Here is a 20,255-nt window from a genome sequence, read left to right as displayed (position 1 = left end):
CTTAGTGCCTCCTCTAGCACAGTCCCATGATTTGTTACTTATCTCAGTTGCAAGAAAATGGCTGAGCTATCACCTGTGCTTAGTGCACACTGACACTTTCACTGAGTCACCTGGACCAGTGGGTAGTGGGCTAAGATTTTCCCTCCTAGGCTGAGTGTTTATTGATTCCTGTGGCCAACAATTTAGATCAAATGCAGCAGATAACTTGCTACTCCTTGGGAAAGGCTTCCACAATCAACTTTGCGTTTGGGGATGGAAGGTCCCAACCAAGCTTTCAGACCCTTCTAAATAAAACTTCCAGCATCATGCAGTGCCATTTCCAGTCTCTGTGGACTCCATGACAGCAAACTATTGGTCCAAGCTACTAGCCAACCCCTACTTCGTTCAGGCACATGATCCTGCAGACCCACTGAAATTTCTAATTTATTATTTTACCAGAAAAGTAAATCAGCAGACACTGGCAGGATTTCTAGAGAGCACATTTCAACATTTTTACACAAACCAGAATGGGATGGGATTTGCTTGATAACAGTAGGCCTCAGGTGTCCCAACTCCCAGCCTGAGACCTCACAGGTCCTGCCTTTGTTGTGTGTGAGGGAGGACACTGGAAGGGGAGGGGTGGTTCTCTGGTATTTTTAATAAAGGAATGACTTTATCCACAAATGCCTAAAGACTCCCATTTCATAATCAGGCAGACAAAGCCGTTAATGCGATCATCATGACTTTATAAACACTCATTAAAATACATTTTAAAGCATGTGATGACTTTCCCACCCCCTAAATAATGATAAAACAAAGGCAACCCTTCTGATTGGGACCAAGTTCAGTTCTGAAGTCAATATTATTTCTGGTTCTCTGTGAACAATAACATAATGGCAAGTCTTGCCTCGTCTACATTTTTAATTCAGAATGCCACAAAGGGCAAATATTTCTTGGAAAAGGTCTAGATTATAAGAGTAAAATCCAAACTCATCAAATGGGTATATGGAGATAAAGGTTATAATATACATAAATATATTACTCTTCTCAAAGAAGTTGGTCAGGCTGTTATAATCACTTAATTTTGAACACTCTCGCTGGAGGTTTAACATGGACACCAATGAAAGGCCAGTAAAAATATGCACAGGTCCTACTAGGTAAGAATGTAGGAGGTGGAAGATATCCAGGAGAGGTGAATTCAGTGAGCCTCGTTATCCCCCCAGGGGGCACTGAGCATGTAGATCCTGGGCAAAATAGTCAAAAAAGGGGAAATAGTTTATTATTGTCCCTTTTCTCTTTCTCAAGTGCCTCCTCTAGTTCAGCTCAGGCCAATCTGCTTGCTGGTTTTTCATCTCTCTCTCACAAGTGCATCCATTCTCTATCAACACCCCCATGAGTTCCCTAAAAAATGATGTTCGCCAACTAGATTGGATTTCAAGCCCTCTGAGACAAAAGTGGTCCCCAGTATACTTGCTCAGAAGAAAGAAATAAAAATATTATGGGACATGGTGTAGTTAGTCCCAGAAGAGATAAGACAATGCTGCATCAGTATTAGGTTTACAGAAAGAGAGAGAGAGAGAGAGTAGGAGAGAAAGAATATGCCTGGATATATACATTAGATAAAATTATTATCTGTGTACATGGTTTAAATGCCTATATGTGGGCATATGTGTCATTTGCATATTTGTTTTTCAAAAAAATGTACCCACAAACTAAAACTGACCTTTCTTTAGAACAATTAGGATTTTCAGTGTTTCCAGAATTGCAGGACATGAGGCTCTGGAGAATCTCAGGGTAGCTGAGAATGACAGGGAGCCTTGAATGCTGATTGGCTTTAAGAGGAGTCAGTTTTTCTTAAGGATGAATCTCCACTAACAAATAGTTTGGGGCAATATTCTTGGCCCGTAAGAAAGGGATTTCTTGGTGCCTCTGGCTCTCCCTGCTCCCAGAGACTGCATGCTCAGCACCCAATGGAGGAAGAGGCCAGATGGTGTGGAGGAAAAAGCCCTGGAGTAGACACCAGAAGACTTGCATTTAAGCCCTAGCTCTTCCATTTGCTGTATGACTGTGGGCAAGTCACTCCCACTCTCTGAGCCTCAATTTATCCTTCTGTAAAATATGTGCTCAGGCTGCCATGTGTGCCTTACAGCGTTGTTGAGACATGCACATTGGGAGAAGTAATTGTTACTGATATTATCATCCAAGCCTTGGGTCCCTAAGCTGCCATATTGTCCCACAGTATGGACCTTGGTTTGCTCTTTGATTAATATGGACCCATCCACTAAGATGGCACATCATGTGAGGGTGAGTGGTCTAGTCTTGAAGGCACTGACCTGACAATCAGCAGTACTACCTTTAAAATTTCACCTCCTGCTGCTCACCACCACCCACTGCTCTCAGTTCCCCTACACTGTCTACATCACTCATCCCAACCTGAGGACTTGTGACTTAGACAAGCTTCAAGCAGAGCTATCTGAGTGATAGCCCCAACAAATGCACATGGCCTGGGTGGGGGATTTTCTAGCACTGTGTTCCCTTTCTGTAATGTAAGCACACCAGTTGGAAGTATTTTCAACTCTAACAATGGCCCTAAACCTATAGCTGCATATGCATTTAATAAACTCCTATGCATACTGTACCACCCCCTGAGAAGATTTTAAGTATTGGTCATTAAAAAAAACCTTTCTTTAATGCTAACCTTCTATTCCTGGACTGTAAGAATGCCAGGGCCTTGGAGACAGGCTGGTCCCTCCCACTCATGTTAGGGCTGTTGAGGCCCAGAACTAGGAAGACATGTGTCCATGGAACAGTGTCTCTGACACCCAGTTTGACCTCTTAGAGAGAAACACTGAACTGGTCTCCAAACACATTCCCATGTGATGAATACGGTTACTTGGGGGAGAAGAAAAAGATAGTTTCAAATGGCTGAATGGACTTGGCAAGGCTGGCCTATAGATAAAGCAGGTGCTGTCTGGGGGCTTGAATAGAAGCTGAAGGTCAAAGCCAAGGACATATTTTCAGTCCAGAAAACTCTGTCTGTGCAGGACCCAGGTTAAAAAGAGGCATCTGTGTTTCACATGAATTAAGCTGATGAGGCCAAAATCATGTAGGGAAGGGGAAACATGGAGGCAGAGCTGAAGTTGGAGGCAGCCAGGGCCACTGCGCAGACCTTGATTTCTATATATGAAGAGGGCAGAAGGGATCGTTTGAGGTATATGGAAATTACATACCAAATGGAGTAACCCTGGCTTTCCATCCATAAAACCTTTAAGACTTCTGCTTGTGACTGGGTGAACACAGCAGCATTATCTCTCCTTACAGCAAGCCCCCATAGGATTGCAATGGTAGGATCAGGACCAAGATGACAGTCCTGACTTTCCAGGGGGCACTGCTCCCCATCTCCAGGGCACCAACTTGAGTAGTTTAAATGTGGCAAAGAGAAAAACAGTTGCTGATTTCTTAGTACCTTCTTCCCTGTACCCAGGTGCATATTTATGCTTTGTGGGAACTGTAGTTTATATGATTTTGGGGGTCCCCCCCTTTTTTTTTTGAAAGAAAATATAAGGTTAAATGCACAGTTAGATACCAGGCCTTAGAAAGTTTGAAGGATAAGTCTCTAAACTTAGGCACAAGTGACTTTGCATCTGTGTGTGCCCCAACAATGAACTAAAAACCTGGTTAGTCCAGTGCATTCAGGTAGTCATACTTACAGAATAAGTACATTTTAGCCCCAAGCACCAAATTCTAGCACTGAAATCTAACAGTCCACAGATGAACCTATTCCAGTTGTTAGATTTTTGAGCCAGGCTGTTTGAATTCTAGAATGCCATAGAAGCAGAGGCTTGGGAAGAATATGTCATAAAAGCATCAGATCAGTCCAGAGAGGACCTCCCCATGGTCTAGGTCCTCTTCTTTTTCACTTTAAGTAAGGTATGATTAACAAAATAAAAATTGTATATATTTAGCTTGTACAATATCATTTTTTCTGAAAGTGTACAATGTGATGATTTAACATATGCATACATTGTGAAATATTTTAGGTCATCTTTTTTAAATTGGGGTAAAATTCACAGAGCATAAAATTAGACTTTTTAAAAGTGTACAATTCAGTGGCATTTAATACATTCAAAATGTTGTACAACCTAAATGAAGAGAGTGAGGCCTGCCTCACAAATTTGTTACAAAGATCACATGTGTTTATACATGTAAAGTAGCATAATGCCTGGCATGGCTTACATACCAAATAAATATTCTCTATCTTCCCACTCTTAAAAATGCAAACACATTCTTGGTGATCCTAAAATAGCCTTTAACATGGTTTATTCAGCAGCATTTGCCATTCAAAGCAGATCTGCCTTTACTCATTGGCTGCACTCCTAAATAGCTGGGTACAAGGCTAACTCTTGTAAACCAAATCATAATAAAATGCAACAAGAATTTGCCACTGAAAGGAAATCCTCAGTAAATTCTTTTACAAAGTAAAGGATCTCTTAGTCAAACTTATCTTTCTGAAAAGGTGTGCACTTCATGATATTGTCCTTTCTTGTCATAAATCCTAATTTTGGCCACACATGTGCTGATGTTTCACATCCCTGAAGCACAGAGCAAGAGGAGTAATGAAAATAATGACTGTCTAAAAATATTTCTTTCTTTCTGTGATTGCATCATGGAATGAGTCAATACCCCCTGCCGCTGTGTGTGTGTGTGTGTGTGTGTGTGTGTGTGTGTGTGTGTGGTGCTGGTGGTCTGGTGGTGCTAGTATAGATAATGGTGACAATAATGCAAGCGAAGGTAGGTGTGGTAGTGATAGAGATAGGTGGTGGAGATTGAGATGGAAGAGGTGCTGATGATGAGGGAGTATTCCTACAGGATATGTCTTTCTTTCATTACCTCTGTAAGAAGCTCCAGTGACTGGGTCAGAAGAAGAAGACTAATTTTGAATGTGTTATTAACAGAAGCCTCAAAACTGTCTCCTTGCAGTTAATCATAATTATCTTTTTCTCACCTGGAAAACTGAAGCTGAATTACTTGTAGAAACATGGGAGATTTTTATTTGTTAAAATGTTGCCAATAAAGCAATTTTATGTCAGACTTAACTACAGGAAAGGGCAAGGCATTTCTAAGTTCCTTAGCTGTCATGTGGCTGAAAAAAAAAGATGGGCAGCAGTTAGCTACTGTACACTTAGCTCTTTGAAGCCATATATTCAGAAAGCAGATGTTGGGTGTTGGTGTTTGGAGGTTGGCTTCCTGGAGGTATTTTATATCGGCCAAGTTCATTGTTCTAAACTCCAAAGGCTTTACTTGCAAAAGGAAAAGAGGCAAGAAAATGGTCAGATTTTCTGACAGTGTCACACAGACAAGTCCTAATACTAGACAACTTCAGTTCCTGGAATTTATTCTACAAATAGAAGCAACTAGAGAGAGTGGCACTGGACTTCTGTCTACTACAGAGATGAAAGCTTCTAATTGTACAAAACAGGGCTTTCTAGGAGTCCCAGAATAGAAATCCTCCCCATAATGAGCACACACTAGAAAAGCAAGTGGTGAACCAGACTAAGAAGTAGCTGGAATTCCAGTGGGACAAAAAGTAAGTGAAAAACAAGAACAAGAACAGAGTGTGAACAGTATTCTTCAAAGGAATGAAGAAGCAGTGATGGGACAGAGTGGCCAGCAGGCTGTTCTGAAGAAGACACATTTACATGGATATCTATGCAGTTCAAGACATAGGCTGGGATCAGAAGGTTCCAGGCAAATGGACAAAAGTGAGAAGGTCCTAGAGAGAGCTCTTGGTGTGTTTCAGGGAAGGGAAGGTGGCCAGTGGGCTTGGTGCACAGTAAGCACAGCAAGCAGATGTGAGCTCGCAGAGGGCTTTGCTGGCCATAGGGAAGAGGATGGATTGTAAATTGTTGGCAGTGGGAAGCAACTGGTTGGTTAAAGCAGAGGAATGATGGACTTGATCTATCTGTAAAATGTCTTTCTGGATGCTAATGTGAGAGGGAGAAATGGATGTTGCAAAAAGGGTAAGGACCAGTTACAGAGGCAAGGTGTCTGGAAAAGGGACAGGATCTAGAGTGGAGATTGGACCAGCTTTGACAGAGGAGAAGAAACAGAACACTTGGGGAGGTGTGAAGATCTGTGATTTTTTCTCAAGCAGCACAGAGGGGCGTACCCGTTTATTAGGGAAAGCTATGGCCTTGGAAAAAATGAACCAATCCCATTGACCTAGATCAGGGGAAGGCAAAATTTTTCTGTAAAGGCCCAAATAGTAAATATCTTAGGCTTTGAAGGCCAAGTGGCCTCTGCTGTAACTGTACTATACAATATGTTAACAAGTTAGTGTGACTGTGTGCTAATAAAACTTTATTTACAAAAACAGTCTGTGGGCCAGATTTAACTCATTTGGGCAGAGTTTGCCAACCTTAACCCAGAGCATGAGCTGAGCATCTTTCCCCAGGAAAATAATTATTTCCAAATTGCCTTACTCACACTTCAGAGGGCCCCATAGTCCTACTGTCACAAGAGAGAGGTAAGCAACATTTTTGGAATTGTAAAGCTTCAAGGTTTAGACCATCATACAAGTAAAATGACCGATTCTGAGCTGGACTAGATATGTAGTACTTCTAAGTGCCTTGTTTCACCTTCACTAATGACAGTTGTTATTATTGAGCATCTGATTGTGGGTGCTCAGCAAGTTCCAGTGAAAGGAGAAAACACCTCTACAATGCCCATCTCTGCCTTGCTCATCCAGCCTTTTTATACTCTTGAACAATGCTCATGTTGTTCAGCAGATTAAAGCATATCCACCTCCCTCAGGCCTTCGTGGTACTCTCTGATAATATGGCCTCAGCTTCTACCCCTTCTATTCTCAGCCTGGTCAGTGCTCTGGCCAATCTCAAGGCTTCCATGTTAGGCTTTTGCATTTCCTGTCTGCACAAAACAGCTCTCTGAAGGCTAGGACTGTTTCTTCTTCATCTCTGTATCTCCAGAGTGCCTATCCTCATAACAGGGCTCAGCTGGCATCTGCAGATTTAAATTAGCCATTGGAGCAAAAGTTTTCCTGCAAATTATCTTGTTCTTTTCCCATTCCTAGCACAAGGCCAAGAGACAACCACTTTTCTGAAACTGTAATGAATTTACTAACCGGCCCAATGACCCTGGACACGCCCCTTCTCCTTTGTGTGTTCTTGACCTCTTGGGTCAACAAAAGAGTGGCTGGGATGATTTCTAGCCAAGAGAAACAGTAGCCTATGCTTATTGAGGATTTATTATGTGCCAGGTACTGAGCCATGGAAAGAAGGACGTAAGAACAGGAGATCTCAGGGTCATGGGAGTGGCTTTTGCAACCTGACAGCCTTAGGAAGCAACTGAATAGAGAAGCAACTCTGGATGAGGAGTCAGGAGAGTGACTAAGCCCACAGCACTGGAGGGAAGCAGACAAAGTCAAGTGTTTATAAAAGCTGGGGGGTGGGAGGTATGGCAGTGGCAGGTATTCCTGATTCTTGGGTCTGGGTTCCCAGCAGATATGTCCAGCAGCCTGTGGCTCCTGCCTGGCTTTCTAACTTTGGTACTTTGGAGGTTGGAGATCTGGTGAGAGGGGAGGCAGGAAATGAGAAGGAGAAAGGAAAGGCAGGAAGGAAGGGGAGGAGAAGGAAAGCAGGCAAAAGGGGAGGAGGGAGGCCTTGGACTATAGAAATAAAAATCTGTAACCCAGACTTCAGAAGCACATGCTTTCCCTTACATTGAGTTCTGGAACTTGGCACTCTACGGGCAGTTTACAAACCAAATATCTGTCTGCAAGCAGAGTCACATTGAGCTCTCCAATTGGAGATTTTCAGCAAAAGCAAGAGGTCTCAGCTGTCACAGGTTAGACCAGAGTTTGGAGATTCCCAGACTCACATCCTAGGGATGACTCCCTGGTTTGCACACACACACTAGAGCACATGTGTCAAACACAAGGCCCGCGGGCCAAATCCGTCCTGCCAGGCCTTGCAATGTGACCCGCACCGCGCTGTCATCACTGCACTCCGCTGCGTTTCCATCACAGTGACAGTTTATGACTGTTCAGTAAACCATTCGGCCCGCGATTTAGGCTGGATTTTAGATTTTGGCCCCTTCTCTGATTGAGTTCGACACCCCTACACTAGAGCAAGATGGTGTCTGAGCCTCAACTCAGCTAAGCTCTTCTGCAGCCCTGACCTAAGGTCCAACAGTGTCTACTCTACTCCCCCAGGGAGTTCAAGCTCCAGACACCTGTCACCTTGGGCCTAATGTTAAGGAAGCTGGAGGCAGGAGCCAGGCAGAAATGCAGACAAGGACAGTGTAGGCTCCTAGAAATCTAGAAATAGGCAATGCCAAGCTCCCAGATGCCAGCAGAAGCCAGCTGCCAAACAGAACTCCCCCTCTCAACATCACCTCCTTCGAACAGATTGTGATTTTCAGGTCAATAGTTTGGTGGACTGGGCTACTCAGGTAGGACCCAGATGCAGAGCCCAGTAGTATGGTGCAAGCTGAGCAGTGCTCAGCTGTGGCAGGAGAGATCCATCTGAATTCAAGACCTCTGACCGGTAGCCTTTCCAGGTTGGGTGTCTAGAGCAGAAAAGGATCCTTACTGCAGGAGGAGGTGGAGGGAACAAAGGGAGCGAACAGCTGCCTGCTCCATGGGAGGAGCCCCAAAATAGAAAGGCACATATGTACTGCAAGCCTTGACCTAGAATGCTCAGAGCTACACCATAAATCCAACTCTCCTCAGTGCAGTGGGGCTTTTGATGAGATTGAGATATCCTCAGGAGTCATGTGTGTTTCTACCTGAGTAGGAAAGACAAATATTTCCCATTTCCCTTCTGAGCCAGTGCCAACCTCTCATCATTAAAAAATAGTGCTAACCAAGTTATGCCCTGTGTCGTTTATACAGCATTTATATCCACATGTTGTTCATCATCATCCAGAAACCTTGACGTGGGCAGAGGTCAGATTATTAACCCTGTTTTGCTGGTGCAGAGACTGAAACAGAGACTCTTGTAAGATCTGTGTCAGGAACAATAGCCTCTCCCATAACCTTTCCCTGGACCACCAGATGTCTGGAGGTGGAGCCACATCTGCAACATGTCCACAGCCTCCATGGAGCAGGGGGCACTGGCCTTCTTCTCTGGGCTTCCAAGAGGGCTGTTTAGACAACTCATCCCAGGTCTAGCTGACTGTTCTGACCTCCCTGTTGGGGTGTTTAATCATCCTGGCTCACTGTCTTCAGGCTGGGTAGTAGATGGTGGTGGCCAGAAGGTTCCAGTGAGCCACCAGGATAAAATAAAGATGCTTCCATTCTTGCTCTGTTTGTTGGATATCTGCACTGTAATAAAAATCTCCAGGTAATCTGGGACTCCATTTTACCCCCAAGTGTCATGCCAACCTGCAGAAGGCCTAATTATCTGAGCTCATAAGATGGGAATGGGAAGCAACAGAGGGGGGAAGAGCTTTGGAATCAAGTTGTGTGTGTTTGTGGTCTGAATGTCCTGCCTACTGACTGTGTAACACTAGAAAAGTCCCTATTGTCTCGGAGCTTCAGTCTCCTCAGTGGTGAAGTGGAAATATTAATCCCTCTGTCACAGGAGTAGATGAGCTAATTTGTACAAAGTACCTCACATGAGAGTCATCAACCATCCTCTCCTCACCATTACAGAGTAGGATGAGTAGAATTACAGAACAGGACAGAGTTGTTCCCAATGAAGGCAGCATAGAAATTGTTTGCTCCTTTTCTGTGAACTGCTGTTGTCTAGGGTCTAGCCCAGGGTTTGACACATAAGAGGGACCCTGGAAATGGGGCCTCTACAAGGAAGGGACTTGCTGAAGGCATCACAAAGCACTGGTTACATCCTTGGGATCAGATTCAAGGTCTCCTTACTCCTATGCTCTGTTTACAAAGAAAAGCATGTGCCCCCAAGGATATTGAATACAGAACCTAAACCCAACCACACACTGCAGAAGAACATGGACAGACCTCTTTCTGCTGGCCATTTCTAAGTTTATCAGTCTAAAATAGGGGTGTCGAACTCAATCAGAGAAGGGGCCAAAATCTAAAATCCAGCCTAAATCGCGGGCCAAATGGTTTACTGAACAGTCATAAACTGTCATTGTGATGGAAACGCAGTGGAGTGCAGTGATGACAGCACGGAGCGGGCCACATTGCAAGGCCTGGCCGGACGGATTTGGCCCGCGGGCCTTGTGTTTGACACATGTGGTCTAAAAGAAGATGGCCAGTTAAAACAAGACCAGTATTTTTGTAGCCATCTAACTCTCCACATTCCCTTTTACACTCAGGCACAACAACCTTCTTCTAAGTGGCCTTCTTAGAGGTAAGAAGAAGAAGGGGTGAGGAGTTAGTTTTGGTCATACTATGGGTGGAAAGTAGCCTGCACTAGGGACAACCCAAATGGGGATACTTGATATAGTTCTCCATATACTTGATGGACATTTTTTTGCAGGTCACTGGATTTCTCAGACTTTAGTGTCCTCATCCATTAAGACAGAGAATAGTTGGGAAGCTCAGAAGGAATACCCACTATGCCAATTCACTGTAACCTATAGAGTGAACCATTTATTGTCATTAAATGATGAAACACAGAAAATGAGCAATAAGCAATATCTCCTTCCTTCTCCAACTCTCTGTCTAATGCCCTCAGCTACCCCATTTTGTCTGGAACTGCTCTGTGAACAGAATAAGTGGCTGCTCAGAGCTGGAAAGTTTTGCACTTACAGTGAGGTTTTGACTGAAAGAAAGATGATGTGTGATGTGCATCCTGGTTCCAATTCCATGCAAGCTCTGGAGCACTCCCATCAAAAGCATTTAATAATTTAGAGATTCTCCCATTAGTATTCAATCAACCCATTGATCTAGGGAGGAATGGATATCTTAATTTCAAAGGGAAAGACCAAACATTCCCCTTCTGCTTCCTGTTAAAACTGCACATACTGACTAGAAATTGGATGCCTTTTTAACCTTGGGTGGATACCCAAATATTTGGTGACTTTGGCTAAGTTGTTTAATCTCTCTGAGTCTCAGTTCCTAGAGATACCGTGTTTCCCCGAAAATAAAACATTCTCCGAAAATAAGACCTACTTACAGGTTTCCTTCTGAGTGAAATATAAGTCATCCCCCCCAAAATAAGGCCCCCCTAGGCTCTGTCTCAGAATGCTATTGCTAAACATGAGAGATTAGGTCCACTGATTCTGAAAGAAATGGAGTCACAAGAAATTCACCAGGAAATTCAGGAATTGAATTGTTATGATGATGTTCCAGAAGATGATGACATGATTGTCATTGAATAAATGAGTAAATTCTTGATATTGTAGGATTCACAGTTTGTCTGGTTTGTGTTGACAACTACCGTACTACCGTACCGTATACAGGTAATAAATTTCCTTTATTTTCATTTAACAATAAATGTGTACTGTATTCTTCTTCATGGAAAAATAAGACATACCTTGAAAATACCTAGTTCATCTTTGGGAGCAAAAATTAATATAAGACACTCTTATTTTCGGGGAAACAGGGTATCCTCTTCATCCCAGGATTATTCTAAAGATTACAGGAAATAATGCCCACCAAATGCTTAGCAAGTTCCTGACACCTAGTCAATGCTCAATTAAATGTGGTTATTCTTCTTCCTGGTTCACCTGATCTTTGTCAAGGACAAATGATGGGCAAAGCCCCATAGGTAGTTAGGGGCAGAAGCAAGACTAGAATTCGGGTGTCTTGAACCCTGGTCTTAGGCCACAAACAATCATCACATCAGATGGATGTTTCCTGTAAGTGGTCTGTCAATTATTCACATGGAAATCCCAGGGTTGTTTACAGGAATTCTCCTTTGGGACTGAGAATTTTATTTACAGACCTAGATCTGAAACATGGTTGTTTTTGTTGTTGTTAGTTTGGATTTTGGAAAGGACAAGAGAACCAGGTAAGCTGAATGTCTAAATCAGATTTTCATATTGAGTATGATTACAGGATGGGGGATGTGCTTTCACACGGACACAGCTGGATCTGGGGTACAGGGACATTAGGAAACATCAGAGGGAGAGCAAGAAATATAAACACTTGAGATCCAGTTCAGGTCATACTCTAGAAGTGCAAAACAAGCTCCTGCAAAGGACCTCTTGCTGCTGATCATTCTGGGCCCTGCAATAACTTGTTTGGACAGCAGGTTTCATGGTGAAGTGACAGGCCCTTCTGCTTTTAATCCATCCATTTATGTTCCTCAGTCAGCAAACACCTGGACTGCTGATTTTCTCAGCATATGAGGTTGCAGGGATTGACCAGCCACAAACATTCAGCTGCGCTCAAACCAAGAGCTGCCCTGGTTGCCAGTAGAGGGTATCAGCAGCTCCTGACTTGGGCAGACTCCATATATACTTCTCAGGCTGGGCCAATGGAGTGGGTATCCTCACTGCCATCTTGTCAGAGACCATATACATCTTCCAAGAAGACAAATATTTTTGTTTTGTTTTGTTTTTACTGTGAAGAGGACTCATTTAAGAACAGTGGCTTTTGTAGAGTGAGACATATTTTTAATCCCCTCAACTGGGGCAAATCCTGGGTTTTCTAATAGCTTGGACTATAAGAAACAGGCCATGCAGAGCCAAGGGCAGAAAATAAGATATGCCACAAGAAGAGGAAGAAGGGCTGATTTCGATCAAGCACAATGTGTGACTCTAAAGTAACATGGTGAACTTTGGGCAAGACTTAAAAAGGGCTCTAAAGGTCATATACAAAGAAAAGTCACGCCCGGAATGGCATGAGCAATGGTAGTGTCTTTAGAGTGAAGGCACAGATGGCCACTCCAAAGACCCATCTAAGTAAAACTCTTCTGACATGGAGGTTTAAACTGATCAAAACCAAAGAAGTTACTTACTAGTCACACTTTTTTTAAAAGGGTATTGGTAGGGTTCTTGAGGATAAGGGAAAGAGAACCCTTGATACCACAATTTACCCACCCTTTCCTCCAAGGAATGGAAACAAGTGTGACACAAAGGAGAAATTGAAAGTCATGCCGAAACTAATCATAAGCTCTAGATGCATTACCGAGAGTTTGTTGATTATAAAAGATAAATAAAAAAAAAAAAACAGTAATTTGGATGGAGGTTAAAGATTGCCTTCTAGAAATTCCCAGGCAGAAGGGATGGCAATTTGGAGGACAGACCACTGGCCAATTAATTGCTCTATCTTTGCCATCTCCTCTGTCTACCATCTCTGTGAGAGCTAGAACTGCAGCAAACAAAGTTTTGTAAATGTCTATATACCCAACTTGGTACCACATTCTCAATACCTTACTTGTGGAAGACAATGAGGAAAAAAGAAAAGCAAAACTTCAACAATATGCTCTCAACCCTGTGCACATATGAGAATCCTAGACTAAATAGAAAGCCAATTTACTGAAAGTGGACTGCCCTTGGGATTGGAAAAGCTAGGCCCTTTAGTTATACGAAATGACATCTCAGAATTCTGAGCTACTAGTTCTCTGAACAGGAAGGAAGCAGACCCACGGCTCTATAAGAGCCATTTCCTCTCTGCTCTATTAATTTCAGAGATTAGGTCTGTAGACCTAAAACACTGAGATAACAACCATTGTGTTTGCTGCAACTCCTACTAACTGAGCCAATCTTGGTAGTTTGGCGATGATGCAGGCTTTTATTGTCAAATTCAGCTAACCAATGGCTTTCATGGGCCCTTTTATCATTCTGGATCCTAGATGTACTGCTGGAAACCCTAACCCTGATTTTCCAATACATAGATGATGTCTGGATTCCAAGCGAGGAAAGAAGAAACTTGTCAAATGAGTTTTTAAAAGGACATACTAGTAAAGGACAAAGAATTTAATAGAAATATCTTTCTATACCCTACTTACTGGCTTCCTGTTTTCAGTGATATTAGGAAGCTAATGCAATACATCTAGTGCCTGTCATTCCCACACTCCTGATTTCTATGAAAATAAAAAGTAGGCATTTATTCCCTCTCATCCTTCCTCTCTTTCCATTTCAAGGAGTGCTTTGCAGAGATCACTGGACTGGGAGTCCAGAATGAAGCACTGGACTGTATGTCCTGTTCTTCCAGAAACTCACAAGCTCATCTCTTAGATCTCTTCTATGTCAGATTCCAGCTCCTTGCATTTTATGTTGGTTCCCTGCCATCAATTTGTACATAAAATTTCAATAATATATCTTACATTCAAGTTTAAGATTAGAAGCATTCAACAATCCCCCACCCCCCAATAGCCCATTGTCTGACCGATTCCTGGAGCTTTCTGGGCTCCTGACGATTTCCCACCATGCCGATATGGGGAAGCATGCTCTTGATTACAAGCCGAGTTTTCCAGTCATCCATTGTTTGACCTGCAATTTTATTCTTGACTCTCCAAGGTGCTTTCCCAAACGACCTAGACACAGGGCTTAGGAGACAAAAAGTACACTGTCTTTCAGATATGAAGATGAGACCAATGACCCCATGAATCACAGTCTTTCACTCTGAGGGACAGGTTTGGGTGAAGTCAGCCACATTCTTTTTCCTGTCTCTCTCCCCATCCCACCAATCTTATGAGCCCCTCCCTCTTCCACAGATGAGGGGCACTTCTGTGAGGCAGTTGGTTGGGATGACCATGGAGCAGAACAAAATTCACTAGAGAGCTAAGATGGCTGGAGAAGCAGCTTGATTTTACTAAAATAACACTGGCCTAATGGCAGGAGATGTGGGTCCTAGGTCTGGCTTTACTTTTGTGTGATATGCGGTGAGGTCTGTGGAATGGTTCTTCTGTTCTTGACACAGCTTCTTATATGGAAACCCTGTTGGTTAAGATCAGATGATGGTTTACAGCTGGTCCCTTCAGCTCCAGAAGAGCAAGCCATATGGCCTATAGAAGTAGCAGTTCCTACTCTGTACATGTTAACACGGAGCTAAGTGAGTTAACAGTTCAAATCCTGACAATCAGTGAAAAGAAGCAATGGCTGCTGGAATGGGCTCATGAAACCCCACTGCACTGCTTTAAAAAAACAAAACAAAACAAAACACTATATGAGCAGGCTGTGATCGTGGCTACCCCAATGTATACCTTCCATAACAGATGAGCAGACATGCAGAGACTCAGGTAACATTGTTCTTTACATTTTGTTTTGTTTCATTTGTTTTTCATGATATAGAAATGAAATAAGAGCCCTCCTGAGGATTCATATATGAGGGAAATGCTCCTTCTCATTAATGTCCTTGGTAGTATAGAACCAGGTCCTAAAATTGCAATGTCTAGACTTCTAACTTTGAAAAAATGGAGAAGTACTTTTCCCATTTTCCCACTGAGTACAACTAAAACTTCTATCTATCTATCTATCTATCTATCTATCTATCTATCTATCTATCTATCTATATATATGCCTGATATGCAAATTGCCCCCTCAGGAGACCAGGAGTTCAATTGCTAGCTATGACATGTGCTGACCACCAGGGGAATGAAGGAAGGCCCTGGCCAGCAGCTAGAAAGCCCTGATTGGCTCTGGTCGCCAGCCAGCTTAGGAACCCTACCTGTGCATGAGTTTCATGCATCAGACCTCTAGTTATATATAAAACAAACTTAAGAAAGCATTATAAGGTGGTGATATAAAGGTAAACTGGATAGGAAACTTGGGACCTGAGGAATAACATAGTGGTGAGCTCCCTGAGTTTTCTTTTTACCTCAAAGATCCCAGACATGGACCTGAAGAAACCACAACCCAAAATGCCAATGGGCACAGACAAAAAGGCCTCAGCAAAATCCTGTTCTCTTTAGACAAAGTACTAGAAAAGGGAAAGCATGCCAAGACATACAATCCTAAATAATAAAAGAGTAATATGAAAATTAACCATCACTCTGCCACACAAACCAGTCATGCCCACCAGCCACACCCACCAACCAATTAGAGCACATATGAAATTAACCCCAACCAAGATGGCTGCAGCCACAGAGAGCAGGAGAGAGGATTGGGTTTCCCTGGCAATAGAGGAAGTCAAGCTTCTGCAGCCCTGGCCGGCCTAGGCCTCCACTCCAGGCTACAAAGTTTCAATTATAGAAGGTAAACAAATCCAAACAGAAATAGCTGCAGCCATGGTGCGAGCAGGGGGCTTGGCTCTGCTCCAGGCTACAAAGTTTCAATTGTAGAAGATAAATAAATCCCAGATAAGGTCTCCATGGGGTGTGGCTGGCCTGTAAACCACCACAGGCCCCTCGCCAGGCCACCCCATGCCCCAAGGAAAAGCCCACCCTGATCTGGGACACCCTTCAGGGCAAACCAACTGACCCTCACCCATGCACCAGGCATCTATATAAAAAAAGAGTAATATGCAGATTGAACATCACTCTAACACACAAGATGGCTGCCCCCATGTGGTCAAAGATCCTGCCCCCATGTGGACACAAGATGGCCACCACAAGATGGCCAGCAGGGGAGGGCAGTTGTGGGTGATAAGGCAAGCAGGGGAGAGCAGTTGGGAGGCATCAGGCCTGCAAAAGGAGGGCAGTTGAGAGGGACCAGGTCTGTGAGGGAGGGCAGTTGGAGGTGATCAACCTTACAGGGGAGAGCAGTTAGGGGTGACCAGGCCGACAGAGGAGGGCAGTTGGGGGCAAACAGGCTGGCAGGGGAGCAGTTAGACATCAGGCTGGCATGGAAGTGGTTAGGGGGTGATCAGGTTGGCAGGCAGAAGTGGTTAGGAGCAACAGGAAGGCAGGCAGGCAAGCAGTTGGGAGCCAGCAGTCTTGGATTGTGAGAGGGATGTCCAACTGTCCATTTAGACCTGATCCCATCTAAATGGGCAGTTGAACATCCCTTGAGGGGTCCCAGATTGGAGAGGGTGCAGGCTGGGCTGAGAGACACCCTACCTCAACCCTGTGCATGAATTTTGTGCACCGAGCCTCTATTTTTTATATAAGAATGGCTCTTACTCAACTAACCACCACAGAAAAAAAGTGTGGCCCCCAAAATCCCATCAGCAAAAGTCAAGGGAGGCCTAGAATGCCATCCCATCTAGCAGTAAAGACTCATCTCTCCCTGTCCTTACTAGGTTGATATCAGAGTAGTTGGTATCAGAGAATCAGGTAATGAGTCCACATCTCATCCCTGCCAATATCAGTGGAAATCACATGGGTAACAGTAATGAGAGTGTCCTACCCATTCCAGCCATGGTGGCATCAGTGGAAGCTTAGTGAGAACTGGAACTGTCACCACTGCTCAGCAGTAATGCGGAGTCCAAAACTACCTGGTGTCAATAAAGACTAAGTGAGAAATTTGAACTTCTATACCCACATGGAAGAAATGAGATGGTGCCCTCCTCCCTGCTGGAGCATTATAAATGAAAACAGAAGATCTAAATAAGTGCTGATGTAACAGAATTGTCAACCCAGAATTCTATACTAAATGAAAATAGGCTTTGGGTATGGAAGGAGAATCAAGACATTATCAGATAAATAAAAAATAAGAGGATTTGTTAACACCAGACCTCTCCGAAGAGAATGGCTAAATGAAGTTCTCTAAACAAAAAGGAAATCATTAAAAAAAAAAAAAAAATCTTGGACATCACCAAGGAGGAAAAAAAAAAAGAAAAGGAAAAAGAAAAAAATATGAGTAAATATAGACTCTTTTTTCTCCTCTCAAGTTTTCTAAATTATCTTCAATTTCTTGAAGTACCAACTATAACATTTCATGTTATGGTTCTAAATGCATCTTGAAAAATATATGTAGCACAATCTGTATATATAAAAGCCTAGAGGACTGAATGACCAGAATGACCAGTTGACCAGTTGCTATGATACACATTGACCACCAGGGGGCAGATGCTCAAAGCAGGAGCTGCCCCCTGGTGGTCACTGTGATCCCACAGCCAACCTCCCACAGCTTGCCAACATCCCCTGGTCCCTCCCCGCAGCCAGCCGGCCCTCCATCAGCCTGATGGGGGGGGCTGGCCTGCCAACCTCCTACAGCCCCTCCCACCAGCTGGCTGGCCCCAATCGGCCCTGATAGCTGGCCAGGTCGAGAGACATCACCTGTGCACAAATTTGTACACTGGTGTCCAGTTACATTAAATAAAGAGGAGGTTGAAGGTTAGGAATATAGGAAAGACAGAATTCTATTTATCACTGGAACTGGTAACATGTTAATACCAGTAGACTGTCATAAAGTTATGTATAGATGTAATACCTACAGCAACGACTAAAAATGGTGTACTAAAACATTAATGCAAAAACACTATACATGAATCCTCAAATGTATTCTAAAAAATGTTCATGTAACCCATACAAAGTCAGAAAAAAGAAAATAGAGAAAACAAAAACAGAGAATAAACAGAAAATAAAAATAAATTGGCAGAATTAAGCACTAACATAAATATGTACATTAAATGAAAATCATCTATTAAAACACAGAGATTGACAGAATGGATAAGAGAAAATGATTCAATTATATGCTCTTTACAAGCTGCTCACCTTGAATATAATGATATGGGCAGGTTGAAATAAAAGGATGGAAAAGAAAACATTATAAAAATGTAAATAAAAATAGCAGATAAACTTCAGAGCAAAGAATATTACCAGGGAAAGAGTGGCATTGCATAATGATAAAAAAGGTCTATACACCAAGAAGGCACAATAATCCTAAATATGCATGCACCAACAAAAAAGCTACATGATATATGAAAAAAGAGAAAAATTGAAATAAAAAAATGTGAAAATTCACATTTTTGGTGGAGACATTAATATCCATTCTCAATAATCAATAGAACAATTAGACAGAAAATTAGCAAATATAGAAAAACTCAAAAATGCCATCATCTACTAGGATTTAATTGACATTTATAGAACAATTCACACCAAAAGAAACAGTAAAAACGCCATTGTTTTCAAGTACCCAAGGAATATATACAAAGATAGGTTTATTCTAGACTATAAATAATACACAACATTTTTAAAGAGTTGAAATAATATATGGTGTTTTCTTTGATTATAATGGAATCAAATTAGAAAAGAATATCAGAAAGACAACAGGAAAATCTCCAAACACTTGAAAAGTCAACACACTTTTTAAAAATTCATAAGTTAAAGAGACTTCAAGATAATCCTATATAGTAAAGCAGTAATATGCAAATTGACCATCACTTCAACACAAAAGATGGCCGCCCCCATGTGGACACAAGATGGCCAACACAAGATGGCCGACAGGGGAGGGCAGTTGTGGGTGATCAGGCCAGCAGGGGAGGGCAGTTGTAGGGAACCAGGCCTGCAGGGCAGGGGAGTTAGGCTGACAAGATAGGGAAGTTTGGGATGATGGGGCCAGCAGGGGAGGGCAGTTAGGGGTGACCAGGCAGGACAGTTAGGGGCAACTAGGCCTGCAGAGGAGGGCAGATGGGGGCAACCAGGCCTTCAGGGGAGGGCAGTTAGGGGCAATCGGGCTGGCAGGGGAGCAGTTAGGCATTGATCAGGCTGGCAGGGGAGTGGTTAGGGGGTGATACGGCTTGCAGACAGAAGTGGTTAGGGGCAATCAGGCAGGCAGGAGAGTGGTTCGGAGCCAGCAGTCCTGGATTGTGAGAGGGATGTCTGACATCCTTCGAGGGGTCCCAGATTGGAGAGGGTGCAGGCTGGGCTGAGGGACTTCCCCCCCAATGCACAGATTTCACACACTGAACTTCTAGTTTTAAATAATACAATGATGTAGACTTATTGTGGTGATCACTTCATAAGATATGTAAATGACTAGTCACTGTGATGTGCACCTGAAATTAACATAATATTGTGTGTCTCCATACTGTTTTTGCATAGTGGCTGCACAAGTTTGCGTTCCTATCAACAGTGTAGTAGGCTTCCATTTTTTTGCCACATTCTTACCAGCTCTTGCTGTCTATTGATTTATTGACAGTAGCCATTCTGGCAGCTGTGAGGTGATACCTCATTACAGTTTTAATTTGCATTTCTCAGATGATTAGTAATGTTGAGCATTTCTTCATATGTCTATTGGCCTTATGTATGTCCACTTGGGAGAATTATCTATTTAGGTCCTTTCCCCAATATTTTAATTGGATTGTTTGTCTTCCTGGTATTGAGTTGTATAAGTTCTTTATATATTTTTTAAATGAACCCTTATCAGATGTATCATTGGTGAATATGTTCTCCCATATAGTGGGGTCTATTTTCATTTTGTTGATGTTTTATTTTGCTATGCAGAAGCTTTTTTGTTTGATGAAGTTCCATTTGTTTATTTATTTTTTTGTTTGTTTCTCTTTC

The 20,255-nt window shown here is 42.8% G+C and overlaps 1 protein-coding gene across 2 annotated transcripts in view; it reads right to left on the bottom strand.

Moving 5' to 3' along the window:
* Window positions 1-20,255, bottom strand: part of MAMLD1 (mastermind like domain containing 1) — a 115,246-nt gene that overhangs the window by 44,570 nt on the left and 50,421 nt on the right. For both annotated transcript variants that reach the window (XM_045572559.1, XM_045572560.1), the window contains exon 2: window positions 14,255-14,414. In XM_045572559.1, the coding sequence (XP_045428515.1) occupies window positions 14,255-14,350 (96 nt within the window). In that variant the 5' untranslated portion in view covers window positions 14,351-14,414. The remainder of the gene's footprint in view (window positions 1-14,254; window positions 14,415-20,255) is intronic.

This window comes from Pipistrellus kuhlii, unplaced genomic scaffold (genome assembly GCF_014108245.1).
Source record: "Pipistrellus kuhlii isolate mPipKuh1 unplaced genomic scaffold, mPipKuh1.p scaffold_m20_p_49, whole genome shotgun sequence".
In the NCBI taxonomy this organism is placed as follows: domain Eukaryota; kingdom Metazoa; phylum Chordata; class Mammalia; order Chiroptera; family Vespertilionidae; genus Pipistrellus; species Pipistrellus kuhlii.
This window is presented reverse-complemented; position numbering and strand designations above follow the sequence as displayed.